At 39.6% G+C, this 14,466-nt stretch overlaps 1 protein-coding gene across 2 annotated transcripts in view; it reads left to right on the top strand.

Moving 5' to 3' along the window:
* tusc3 (tumor suppressor candidate 3) overlaps positions 1–14,466 on the top strand; it is a 384,687-nt gene that overhangs the window by 233,253 nt on the left and 136,968 nt on the right. For both annotated transcript variants that reach the window (XM_063042117.1, XM_063042116.1), the window contains exon 8: positions 5,014–5,088. In XM_063042117.1, the coding sequence (XP_062898187.1) occupies positions 5,014–5,088 (75 nt within the window). The remainder of the gene's footprint in view (positions 1–5,013; positions 5,089–14,466) is intronic.

Below are 14,466 nucleotides of genomic sequence, written 5' to 3'. Positions count from 1 at the left end.
TGTGCTGGGGCAGCAGGCTGGGGGTGGCAGACACCAACAGAATCAACAAACTCATTCGAAAGGCCAGTGATGTTGTGGGGATGGAACTGGACTCTCTGACGGTGGTGTCTGAAAAGAGGATGCTGTCCAAGTTGCATGCCATCTTGGACAATGTCTCCCATCCACTACATAATGTACTGGATGGGCACAGGAGTACATTCAGCCAGAGACTCATTCCACCGAGATGCAACACAGCATCATAGGAAGTCATTCCTGCCTGTGGCCATCAAACTTTACAACTCCTCCCTTGGTGGGTCAGACACCCTGAGCCAATAGGCTGGTCCTGGACTTATTTCCTGGCATAATTTACATATTACTATTTAACTATTATGGTTTTATTACTATTATTATTTATGGTGCAACTGTAACGAAAACCAATTTCCCTCGGGATCAATAAAGTATGATTATGACTATAGATGAAGCTTGTTTTCCAGGGAGCAAATGCTGGAGAGCAGCACTGATGGGAGAGCAGTCCCGCAGGGACTAACCACCACCCCCCCCCCCAACTGAGTAGGTAGCACGACTTCTGTACCTCTCCTCTCCAGCACCTCTCCCCGGGTGGCTGTAACAGGCCTATTTCCACTATGGCCAGAAGAAGAGATTAAACTGGGTAGCACTTTTCTCAACTGCAAAGACAATGAATTAAATGACCTCATTTTGTCATGTGAATTTTCTATGATTACACTATCATTTCATTAAAGACAACTTGCTTGAGAAGGTGTAGTAATACTTTCATGTTTTTAAGCATTAGAAGCTAATGATATTAAGAATGATTCAAAGGAATAATGACATTGCACGTTAGTCTGGATGGATTGTAAAATAAATTGCAAAATATAAAACACAAAATCATCAGAAATAGTAACTTAGTCTTTCAATAAATAACATATTAGCCATGTTCATGAAGAACTTGAGTAAGTGCTGAAAAAAAAAAGTCTTTAGCAGGAGAACAGAGCCACCATAAGGGCTTACATCATATATAAGTAGATAAGATTAGTGCAAATGGTTGCAAAAAGCTGTGTGGAGCAATTCTTCAGTTCAGCATTGGTGCTAATCAGTTATGGAAACGTTGTTGTTGTTCCTTTCTGTGTCTTGTGGCTCATTGGATGGCAGTCTTGCTGTTTCTTTATCATTTTGTTTGATTTTTTATGAGGATAGTTTCCTAGCTCAATGCTCAACCCAGCATGGATAGGAAGTATGGAAGGGGCCAGCCGGATTCCAATCCGTGACCACTCGCCTGAAGTCTGGTGCAGATGCCATTGCATCAGCAGGTGACTTTATGGACATATAATAAATTCATTGAAATATCTTTATTTTCTCCCAACTAATTAAAAATATGAGCTCCTCCTGTTCACTATTCTGGCGAGGCATAATTTTTGTACGAATAAATTGCTCAAGAAATCAAGAAAAGACCTAAATAATGTTTCTTAACTCAGTATTTTCCCTTTCCTTCCTCCTTGTCCATTTTAGCATTTGCAGTGGCATACAAGAGTTTGGGCATCCCTAGTCAAAATTTCTGTTACTGTGAATAGTTAAGTGAGTAGAAGGTGAACTGATCTCCAAAAGTCATAAAGTTAAAGATGAAACATTCTTTTCAACATTTTAAGCAAGGTTAGTGTATTATTTTTGTTTTTGTACAATTTTAGAGTGTAAAATAGGAAAAGAGCACCATGCAAAAGTTTGGGCACCCTAAGAGATTTGAGCTCTCAGATAACTTTTGCCAAGGTCTCAGACCTTAATTAGCTTGTTAAGGCTATGGCTTGTCACAGTCAACATTAGGAAAAGCCAGGTGATGCAGATCTCAAACTTTATAAATACCCTGACTCCTCAAACCTTGTCCCAACAATCAGTAGCCATGGGCTCCTCTAAGCAGCTGCCTAGCACTCTGAAAATTAAAATAAGTGATGCCCACAAAGCAGGAAAAGGCTATAAGAAGACAGCAAAGCATTTTCAAGGTAGTTGTTTCCTCAGTTCATAATGTAATTAAGAAATGGCAGTTAATAGGAATGGTGGAGGTCAAGTTAAGGTCTGGAAGACCAAGAAAACTTTCTGAGAGAACTGCTTGTAAGATTGCTAGAAAGGCTAATTAAACCCCACTTTTGACTGCAAAAGACCTGCAGGAAGATTTAGCAGACTCTGGAGTGGTGGTGTACTGTTCTACTGTGCCACGACACCTGCACAAATATGACCTTCATGGAACAGTCATCAGAAGAAAACCTTTCCTGCATCCTCACCACAAAATTCAGTGTCAGAAGTTTGCAAAGGAACATCTAAACAAGCCTGATGCATTTTGGAAACAAGTTCTGTGGACTGATGAAGTTAAAATAGAACTTTTTGGCCGCAATGAGCAAAGGTATGTTTGGAGAAAAAATGGTGCAGAATTTCATGAAAAGAACACCTCTCCAATTGTTAAGAACAGGGGTGGATCAATCATGCTTTGGGCTTGTGTTGCAGCCAGTGGCACGGGGAACATTTCACTATTAGAGGGAAGAATGGATTCAATTAAATACCAGCAAATTCTGGAAGCAAACGTCACACCGTCTGTAAAAAAGCCAAAGATGAAAAGAGGAAGGCTTCTGCAACAGGATAATGACCCTAAACACACCTCAAAATCCACAATGGACTACCTCAAGAGGCGCAAGCTGAAGGTTTTGCCATGGCCCTCAAAGTCCCCCGACCTAAACATCATCAAAAATCTGTGGATAGACCTCAGAAGAGCAGTGCATGGAAGACGGCCCAAGAATCTCACAGAACTAGAAGCCTTTTCCAAGGAAGAATGGGTGAAATTCCCCCAAACAAGAATTGTAAGACTCTTAGCTGGCTACAGAAAGCGTTTACAGGCTGTGATACTTGCCAAAGGGGGTGTTACTAAGTACTGACCATGCAGGGTGACCAAACTTCTGCTTCAGGCCCTTTTTCCTGTTTTTGTTATTTTGAAACTGTAAAAGATGGAAATAAAAAAGGTAATCTTGCTTAAAATATTGAAGAAATGTGTCATCTTAAACTTTATTCCTTTTGGAAATCAGGTCATCTTTTACCCGCTTAGCTATTCACAGTAACAGAAATTTTGACCTGGGTGCCCAAACTTTTACATGCCACTGTAAGTTGCTTTGTGGGTCCCCTAATTTGATTATACAGGGAGTACTGATTAAACTTTATTTAACTATTATCATAGCAATGTGTTCCCAGAAATGATTACAGAATTGATCAAAATTAAATTAAGTGTTTAGAATGTGTCTGTTTGACAAAATACAAATTATGTTTTTATTGTTACTCTAAGCATGATATGTGAACCTGGAATTATATGTAATGCCCTGGTTAAGATCTCTACTTTATGCTGTAGGTATTTCATTTTAGCCGTTCTGTAAGAGCAATCTGTTCTGCTTTCAGCCTGTTTGGGTTTGAGCTGAGATAAGATGCTTTGTTGTTCAACTTGGATATGTGCTGTCAGCCAGTCAGGATGGTGAAATTGAAAGAAGGTTCTGGAGAATGCTGGGTGGAGAGCTGTTTCTGAGAAACTCTAGTGTGGGTTGAGGTTTTTTTTGGCAGGAACTGGGAGAAGACAGGAGGGAAGATGGCTGAGAATGCTGTCCCTGTTGCACAAGGTGCTTTGTGCAGTTGAATCACTTCAAGGAAGAAGGAGCAATACTCCCATGGGAGACCCGTTTATTTGAGATGGATTTTGAGCGACGTTTGGAAAGTGGTGTGTGCTTTCACGCTAACCAAGGGTCCTGTGTACGAGTTACATTCAAGTTCAAGATAAGCTCCACCTTAAGTGCACCTTTGACTGTTTAAGAATAATGGGCCCTTTTTGTTGTTTTTCTTCTTTCTTTCCTTTAATAACTGCTTACTTAAGTAACATTCTTAAATATACTGTTTATAGAATTGTCTGTTATTTCTTGCCGACGGGCGATTGCAAGGAGCAGTAAATCACACAAACCGGGGTTTGGCTGGGTGAGACATCCCAACCTGACAGGTTTGCTGGGACCAAAGTTGTATACTCCCTAGACGTAAGAAGCCTCAGAGGGTGGGTTTCTCGCTGCAGAGTCTAGTGGCTGTTAGCGAGGGCCGAATGAGCTGCGTTTCTGGAGACGCCCAGTAAAAAGTGGTGTAAGGAGTTTCTTCTTTTATGTTACTGCTAAGGCTAATAAAAGTGGTTTCTTTGTTATGTTAGAATAAAATGGCTTCTTTGTTATGTTAACTGCTGAGAAAGTTCTCTCTCTAGCAGCTTGTTTGGGTTAATTACTGATAAGAGAGTTGTATTCATTTGCTAACCAATTGGGAAAGATGTTATTCTTTCTTCTGTGTCTGTAAGCAATTGTTTCGCGGGCTTTGGAGCAGAAGGCGCGATGGGAACAGAGAAGGGAGATGCGATGCTGTAAGCTGGGCGGTGGAACGGACCCCGAGCAGGAGTCCGAGGCCCAGAGTCTACCACGAGGAGAGGAGATGAAGATAGACTCATGTGGAGCATCTGGTCGACCACCGTGGTTGGTCCCAGGCGGCGGATCGAGGAGGTCGGAGGGGATTGAATGGTGGAAAGAAGACTCCGTTAATTGAGTTCCAACTGTTGTGCACTAAGTGGTTGAACTTTGATAAGTTTGGTGCCTTTTACTTTTATATTTTATCTCTATTAATTACATAGTTTTAGTAAGATCTATAAAGTGTAATCATTTAGTCGCATATGGTGTATTGTCTGTTATTTGGCGGGGTGGGGGACATCACATAGCATCCACACAAACTTGATTACCCAGTTTGGCAGGGCCGAAGGCTGCTCCTCCAGACGAAAGTGAGCTGAGTGAGCCTGAGGCTTACCATAGGGCTACACTGGTTTCAGGTATTAAGTCTGTTCTTGATTTGATCTGGGACAACAATAAAGAGTTTTCATCAATACAAACAATTTTAACTATGTATTAATGAAATAGTCTTTACTGTGCCTTATTTCTATAAATTCTGTTGTTTCCTTGACGACAATTGCAGATGCTGCCATCACCATGGGAATGGTTCTTCTAAATGAAGCTGCAACATCTAAAGGAGACGTTGGAAAAAGACGAAGTAAGCTATGACCTCAATTTATATCTTAGTTCATGGAAAAAAACTTCAAACAACACCATGTTAAATATGATATGAAACCAAATGTTTTGCTATATGATCTACTCTGAAGTTTAAATATTGGCTTTATTCTTATCACTTACTTTTGTATTCTTCTACACTCACTCGGCGCTTATTAAGTACCTCCTGTACCTAATAAAGTGGCCACTGAGTATATGTTTGTGGTCCTCTACTGCTGTGGTCTATCCACTTCAAGGTTCGATGTGTTGTGCATTCAGAGATGCTCTTCGGCACATCACTGTTGAAACACGTGCTGACTCACTGTCATCTTCCTGACAGCTTGAACCAGTCTGGCCATTTTCCTATGACCTCTCTCATTAATAAGGCATTTCCTACCACAGAATAGGTGCTCACTGGATGTTTTTAAAATGTTTTTTCACACCATTTCTGTAAATTATAGACACTCGTGTGTGAAAATTCCAGGAGATCAGCAGTTTCTGACATACTCAAACCATCCCGTCTGGCACCAACAATCATTCCAAGGTCAAATTATTTAGATCATATTTCTTCCCTGTTCTGATGTTTGATCTAAACAACTGAAACTCTTGACCATGTCTACATCAATTGAGTTGCATTGATATTTGCATTAATGAGCAGGTGTACGGGTGTACCTAATAAAGTGGCCGCTGAGTGCATTTAATGGATTGATATTTGGGAGAGCAATCACTGGAAGATTGTTTATCTTCAATCATTTAAATATGTTTTTCAAATTATTCCAGGACCTGAGGGAATCACTGAATATTATGAATAATGGATTTTTTATTATTAACAAGAGTTTGATTTGGCTACTTTTATTCTGACAAAAGAGCATGACAAAGTTATTTGATGATTTTCTTTATCAAGTATACTAAAGAGTACATCAAAATGACCTTATTTCATTATTAGTGAATTTCTGTGTTAATAAAGAGTGGAAGACAGATTGCAGGTCTATGATTCATTTTCTAGCAAAGCCCATTGCAAGTTTAGGTGAAAGTTCATGGATTAATGAGGCCAACAACAGAGAAGGTAAGGTGTCCAGGGTTGGATTGATACATAAGATTCACAATGAAAGCAGAAAATGTTGCAAATACTCAGCAGGTTAGCTGCATCAATGGAATAGAAACAGTGTTAACACTTAAGGTCAAAAACCTTTTATAGACGTCATTGTGAAATATGAGCTCTGTTTATCTTCACACAATACAGCCTGACTTGCTGAGTATTTTAAGCATTTTCTGTTTATATCCAGCAACTACAGGTCTGGAATTGATTTTCAAATACCTAGATTTATGCTGCTTCCACCCCTTCCTTTAGTATTGCAGACCTAATAGGACAGAATTTCCATTTAAATAACATTGAGGTTAAATTGCATTGCAACTTTACCCTAATTTTGCCTAACTGCTAAAGTACGTTGACTGATGTGAAAGGGGTTTATAGCATAACAGATAGCAAACAGTTTTTTAATATCCCTTTTTAAATGTAATTACTTAGTTATTGCCAATGGACATCCTGGGTACTGAAAATTGTCTATTAGAATTCTGACATCTCTTTCCCATTGTTGAAATTAACTGATTTTTTGTTGGGGGCTTTCAGAATTATTGCTTCTTTCCATGCTTTCCCCCTATTATTTTAAATGTACTGTTCTTTCTTGATCCTTTCAACATTAATTTAATAATCCTTTAATCAGATTGATTAAATTGATATATGGACGTAATGAGATACCTCACTGAAAATTATTAATCTGCAATTCCAGCAATTGTTACACAAACGTAAAAACCTAACCATTTGAGAGCAAGTCTCACATTTGGGACTTTTGAACATTTGTTGAAATTAATTTTATTTTTGGACTACTTGGGTGCCTGTGAGAGTAAGACGAGCATGAATTTCCAGACGAACTGGTGCAAGGGGACAGGGCTTCAGATTTATGGATCATTGGGATCTCTTCTTATGTGACCTGCACAAAAGGGATGGGTTACACCTGAACCCAAGGGGACCAATATCTTTGTGGGTGGGTTTGCTAGAGCTGTTGAGGAGGGTTTATACTAATTTAGCAGGGGAATGGGAACCAGAATAACAGGGCTGAGAATAGGATAGTTAGTATACAAGTAGATGCAGTCTGTAGTGAGACTGTCAGGAAAGGCAGGGAGATGGTATGACAAAATTGTAGTCAGTGGGATGAGTTGCAGTGTAATATGGGAACAAAATTGAAAAGGGTAACGAATATTGGACATGAGGTGTTATATTTGAATGCACTTGGTATACAGAATAAGGTAGATGATCTTGAAGTGCAGTTAGAGATTAGTAGGTATAACATTGTGGCCATCGCTGAGTTGTGGCTGAAACAAGATCATTGCTTGGAGCTTAGTAATTGCGCATGGCCAAGTGGTTAAGGCGTTGGTCTAGTAATCTGAAGGTTGCTAGTTCGAGCCTCAGCTGAGGCAGCGTGCTGTGTCCTTGAGCAAGGCACTTAACTACACATTGCTCTGCGACGACACTGGTGCCAAGCTGTATCAGCCCTTGTGCCCTTCCCTTGGACAACATCAGTGGCGTGGAGAGGGGAGACTTGCAGCATGGGCAACTGCCGGTCTTCCGTACAACCTTGCCCAGGCCTGCGCCCTGGAAACCTTGCAAGACGCAAATCCATGGTTTCACGAGACTAACAGATGTCTATGTATAAAAATATACAAGGATACACATTGTATTGCAATGTGGGACAGCTTAGCAGAGGGGATGAGGTAACTTTATTGGTGAAAAAATGAAATGAAATTGTTAGAAAAAGTTGACATAGGATCAGAAGATGTAGAATTATTTGTAGCTAGCACTAATAAATTGCAAGGGATAAAAGACTCTGAGGGGAGTTATAGATAGGTCTTCAAACAGTAGCCAGACTATGGGATACAAATTTCAACAGGAGATGCGGGATTTTAATATACAGGTAGATTGGGAAAATCAGGTTAGTGCTGGAATGTTGATTAGAAGGGATGAAGGCAGAACATCAATGGCTGGAGATTCTGGGAGCAATTTGGAAGGCGCAGGATAGAAATATCCAAAAAAAAGTATTCTAAAGGCAGGATGACAGAACCGTGGCTGTCAAGTGAAGAAAAAGACAACATAAAAGCAGAAGCGAGGGCTTATAATAGAGCTCATAGAAAATAACACAAGGCAAATGAAAAAACATAGAGGGATGAAATATGAAGATAAGATAGCCAATAATATCGAAGAGGATACCGAAAGTCTTTTTTTTTCAGATATATAAATAGTGAAAGAGAGGCAAGAGTAGACATTGCACCACTGAAATATTATGCTGGGAGTTCATAATAGAGGACAAGGAAATGAATAGGTATTAATTTATGAAATGAATAACAAACAAATTGAATAAGTATTTTGCATCAGTCTTCACTGTGGAAGACACTAGCGGTATGCCGGAATTTCAAGAATGTCAGGACAGAAGTCAATACAGTTGCTATTACTTGGTTGAAGGAACTTGGAAAGCTTAAAGGTCTGAAGATAGCCCCTCCCCCCTTTTCTTTCTTCCGTGGCCTTCTGTCCTTTCCTATCAGATTCCCCCTTCTCTAGCCCTGTATCTCTTTCATTAATCAACTTCCAAGCTCCATACTTCATCCCTCACCCTCCTAGGTTCACCTATCACCTTGTGTTTCTCTACCCCCACCAACTATCTTTTAAATCCACTCCTCGCCTTTTATTCTTCAGTCCTGTTGAAGGGTCTCAGCTCAAAACATCGACTGTACTTTTTCTCCTTAGATACTGCCTGGCCTGCTGAGTTCCTCCAGCATTTTGTGTGTGTTGCTTGAATTTCCAGCATCTGCAGATCTTCTCTTCTTTGTGACCCCTCTTCTACTTTTGTTTTGAAGTTTCTGAGGTGGCCAATGAGCCAGTGTAGGCATCACAATTTCTTCCACAGATAGGACAGCCATTGCTTGGTGGCTAGTTTGCAATGTGTTGGAATATTTCTGATGTATTTACGGGCCTTTGATGTGTTCAACTTTATAGACTCCAGGTTCTCAATACCATTCTGAATATTCTTTCTCTACTTTGTCTGGTTGTGCACCAGAAATTCCCAGGGCTCAGAGGGAATGCTATTTCTTTAAAATAGCTTTGATTATGTTCTTGACTATCTTCCTCTGTCTGCCTGGAAATGTCTTCTCAATTGCTTTTAGTATGCTGGAAGTATATCCTTAGAACACCTTGAGACACCATGAAGTTTTTAGTATCCAAGTTCAAATCACCATCTGTTTTATCAAAAATCTTTATGTAAGAAGGTTTGAGAAAGAGGTGCTGATGCTGTGCGGATTGTTCCCCTCCATGGCATTTGATGATACCTCTCTGCCTTTTTTTCCTGCCACAAACCAACCTGTCAGTTAGTCACAAACAAAATCTAGATAAAGACTCTCCATAAGATTGTTAGTAGCTTGAAAGCAGAATCCTTGACATCTAGAATAAAATCGAGAAATGCTGGAGATAGACAGCATTCTGTGGGGAGAGAGGGAGATGGGTTTAATGTTTTGGATAGTCAGAACTAACAAAGTGAAAATCCTAGTGTGTGTTAAGTTGCAGAGGAGAAGAATGCAGAGAATAAAGGGAATGTAAACAATAAGGCAGAGATGATGAATGTCCAGGTGGCACATGCTCTTAGTGTCTTCTAGTAAATCCATGTTAACTCAGAAGAATGAAAAAAAAGCATGCCTAGATGATGAGAATACAGCAGTTACCCAAGATCTAAAATAAAGTTAACGCTGCAAATACCTAACAGACTAGGTATCATCTACAGAGAAAGAAAATCTAATTTAAGGTGGATATTATACATTAGAATAGGCCAATCCTGATCTAGACAGAAGATAATGATTGTTTGAAACTATTCAATTCAACAATTAATTTCTGGATTTGCTGTCTGCCTAGATAAAAGATGCGGTGATATTCCTTGAGCATACATAAGATTTCATTGGTGCAGTGCAGGAGGCAAAACACAAAGATGTTTGAATTGGGAATGGATCCTGATCCCACCTTGGTGCCAACAGTCCATATTGCACTGTTTTGCTAATAATGTGGCCCTTTTGAGTGACTTTCACAAAGCCAAGTCAAAAAATATCAAGATTGTACAGGTCTTTTGTGAGAGAATTAGTCTTTTAATCTCTATAAAACTGAGATATTTATATGATTAGTAAAAGTAAGACATTTATTTTTAATGTCATTGATAAATGGTTTTTGAATAAAGGTGAGATCCTGAGTATTCTTCTATTCAGAATCACACTCCTGGACTTAACAAAGGTATTCTACAAAGGAGGTCACTCATTCTGCAGATGCTTTTAATCCAGAGCAACACACACAAAGTGTCAGAGAAACTTAGGACAGGGAGCATCAATGGAAATAAATAAACATTCGATGTTTCTTGTTTAGATGCTTCGTCAGGACTGGAAAGGAAGTGGGGAGATGCTAGAATAAGAAAGTGGCGGGGGAGGAGTACAAGCTAGAAAGTGGTAGGTGAAATAGGTGAAGCCAGATGGGTGGGGAAGGGGGGATGAAATAAGAAGCTGGGAAGTGATAGGTGGAAAAGGTAAAGGGCTGGAGAAAAAGGAATCTGATAAGAGAGGGCAGTGGACCATGGGAGAAAGGAAAGGAGGAGGGGTACTGGGAGGAGTTTATAGGCAGGTGAGGAGAATAGGTACGAGGCCAGAGTGAGGAATTGAAGAAAACGGGAGAGGGAAAACTGACTGAATTTGGAGAAATTGATGTTCATGCAGTCAGGTTGAATGTGACCTCAATAGAATATGAGGTGTTGCTCCCACAACCTGAGAGTGGTCCTATTGTGGCAGAAGAGGAAGCCAAAACTTGATATGTCGACATAGGAATATGAATTAGTACTAAAATAGTTGGCCACAAGGAAATCCTTTTTGTTGTGGATGGAGCAAAGGTGCTCAATAAGGCAGCTATCCACTGTATGTTGGGTCTCACAAATACAGAGGAGTGCTCATTGGGAGCACTGGTTACAGTAGACAACCCCAACAAACTTGCAGGTGAAGTGCTGTACCACTTGGAAAGACTGTTTGGGGCCCTACTTGTAGGTGAGGAAGGAGGTGAATTGGGAAGGTGTAGCATTTTTTCTGCTTCCAGGGATAAGTAACAGGAGGGAGATTAGAGTGGAGGGGTGAATGGACATGGGAATCATGAAATGAGTGATCCCTGCAGAAAGCAAGAGAGTGGGATGAGGTCCTGCTAAAGCTTTTGGCCCAAAATGAAGACTGTGCTCTTTTCCATAGATAATGCCTGGCCTGCTGAGCTCCTCCAACATTTTGTGTGTGTTGCTTTGATTTCAAGCATCTACAGATTTTTTCTTGTTTGGGATGAGATAAAAATGTGTTTGGTGGTAGGGTCCCGTTGAAGATTGTGGACATTGCAGAGAATGATGTGCTGGATGCAGAGGCTCATGGTTTTGGCAGGTGAGTACAAGAAGATCTCTCTCCTTCTTATGGTGGCGAGAAGATAGGGAGAACGTGGATGTCCGGGAAATGGAGGAGATGCTGGTGCGGGCAACATCACTGGTGAAGGAATTCTTTCAAGAAGGAGAACATTTCTGTTGTCCTTGAAATGAAACCCACATCCTGGAAACTGAGTGGTTGAGATGAAAGAACTGAGAAAAGGGAATAGCATTTTTACAGGGAAAAGGATGGAAAGATGTAGTGGGAAAATGTACGGTCAAGATAGCCATGGGATTCAGCAGGTTTATATCAGATATCACTGGATAGTTTGTCTCCAGAAATGGAGATGGAGAAAGGGAAGAGTGGTGTCAGAAATTAACAAAGTGAATTTAAGCGCAGGGTGGAAATCGGAGGCAAAGTGGATGAAATTGACGAAATCGGCATGGGTGCATGAAGCAACGCCAATACAGTATTTAATGTAGTGCATACAGAGCTGGGAGCACTACCATGGCCTTATTACTCAATCTGTATTTGACTTCTCCATTCTAGATGGGAGCACATTATAAGTACCAAATGTGTATAAGTGAAGAAAAGCAAGTGAATTGCTTCTTCACCTGCTGGCCTGCTTTAGACTTTAAAGTACCCTGTAAAACAGTGGTCCCCAACCTCCGGGCTGTGGACCGATACATTGCCGTGAAGAATGCAGGGGTGCAGCGGTAGTCAGAACGCACACAGCACATCTTTAAGAAAAAAGCCGAAATAAGCAAGCTAATTAATTAGGTGCCATCCGGCACGTAAATGTCGGCCCAGATTAAAGGTGATTGCCGATTGTGTCGCCTCTGATCTGGGCCGACATTTACGTGCCAGGTGGCACCTAATTAATTAGCTTGTTTATTTCGGCTTTTTTCTTAAAGATGTCCTGGGTGCATTCTGGCTACTGCTGTACCGCTGCATTCTTCGCAGCAATGTATTGGTCCGCGGCCCAGAGGTTGGGGACCACTGCTGTAAAAGGCAAAACAAAGCTGTTTGTTCCTTGTCCATGCAGTACTGGAGAAATTTGTCGAGACTGAATTTGGCAAGAATCCTTCTGAAAGAAATTAACTTATAATCAATAGCTTCAAGAAGATTGCTTTTGCTCTATACTGTATTAGTCTACAATTAAATGTTTTATGTCTGTGATGTGCTAATATTTAACTTAAATATTATTTATTTTTCCACTGTTTTCCAAGTAGCCTTTCAGTGAAATTCATTCCGATGTCTTGATATCAGTTTTTGATTGTTTTGATGATTCATTGTATATTTTTAATCTATTATTATGCTAATCCTTTCCATTATGTTAACCTGAATCAATTTCAGTTTCCCTCTTTCCTTGTAAGGCTTGCTATTTGTTGACTTAGAAAACCAAAGGGCTTCGTCATGGCTCTATAAATGATCCCAAGTATGATATTTCAAATAGGTCTTGGGATGAGATTTATTAACTATTCTTTATGAGGGCATTTAACATATCACTGTCTCAATTAGGGTAATAACCCTGTTCCATGAATTATTCGAAGACCTTGGATTGCTGCCCAGAAGCAGTCAGAATTCTATTATGTTACACTTCTGCTGACTAAATGGGATCTCTGGAATTTTAGGAACATTGCTTATGATTTGCTTACTAATAATCAAACCATTTTTCTCTGCAATTTGTTTTATATGTTTCTCAAAGGAGTGTTCATAACATTAATTAATTGTAATCTATGTATCATCTCCTTGCAAATTCTATAATTATTGCCTGGCTTCAAGCTGACATGCCCTACATTCTCACAAGAAGGACATGAAGTTTTCTTTGTCAAGCTGAAATGTCTCTTCAGTAGATCATGCAATGTTCTACATAATGTAAAAATATCAATGCCTTCAGGAGAAAAAGAGAAAAGACAATTTTGAATGAAAATAAAAACAAACAATGAATTAAAACATGCTATGATATGGACAAAATTATGAGCCTACATTCAAGTGGCTAACTAACAAAGCTGTTTACTGTTGCTGCTGAGTATCTCCTCATCAAGCAGAAAGCAAATTGAATCAACTGGATGAATGTTGTAATTACTAGAACAAGTCAGGGATTCAATATGTTGTGAAAGATGCTCATCTTCTACCTCCTAGAGATTTTCCACCATCATTTCACCATTAGAAACATGATGAAAAATTTGCCACAACTTGATGAGGGCAGTTTCGGTGACACAAGAACTTAAAACATTCAAGACAAAGTAACCTACATCTGCCCATTCCATCCCAAACATTTACCCATTCCATCATCAGTGGCACTCTATGGCTGCAGTATATATATGTGCATGCATAAAATGTGGCATTTTGCCAAGATCTTTTTGATAGCATTTCCCAAATATATATCCTTCATCACCAAGGAAAAAAAGCAACAGATACAAAGGAGAGCCACCGCATACAATTTCTCCTTCTCATTGCACAGTATCCTGAGTAGGAAATTAATTCTTTCATTGTTGATGGAGCAAAATCCTGGAATTACTTATCTGACAGTATAGTAGGACTATCTTCAACAGTAGGACTTTTGAAATTATCTGAACAATTTAATTAATGACTTTTATTATTTTAGTACCATAATCTGTTATTCTATTCCAATTTAAATTTAAGCAAATACCTCTGGAGTTTGAATACACAATGAACTCTACAGCATTGTTTTAATTTGTCCCATTACAACCTTGGAAATGCTAATCTATTCATTATTATCACTGTGTTTCAGTCTCTCTATTTGTCACTCTAGCTAATGGAAATGTCATTATCTGAAGTTCCAACTCTAGAAGCCCTATTAGTAAAAATTTGAAGCATCAATTCTCTGTATGAATTAATTTTATCAATCACTTTGTTTCCTTTTCATATCCCTTTGGTGAATATC

This window comes from Mobula hypostoma, chromosome 3, assembly GCF_963921235.1.
Source record: "Mobula hypostoma chromosome 3, sMobHyp1.1, whole genome shotgun sequence".
Taxonomy (NCBI): Eukaryota; Metazoa; Chordata; class Chondrichthyes; order Myliobatiformes; family Myliobatidae; genus Mobula; species Mobula hypostoma.
This window is presented reverse-complemented; position numbering and strand designations above follow the sequence as displayed.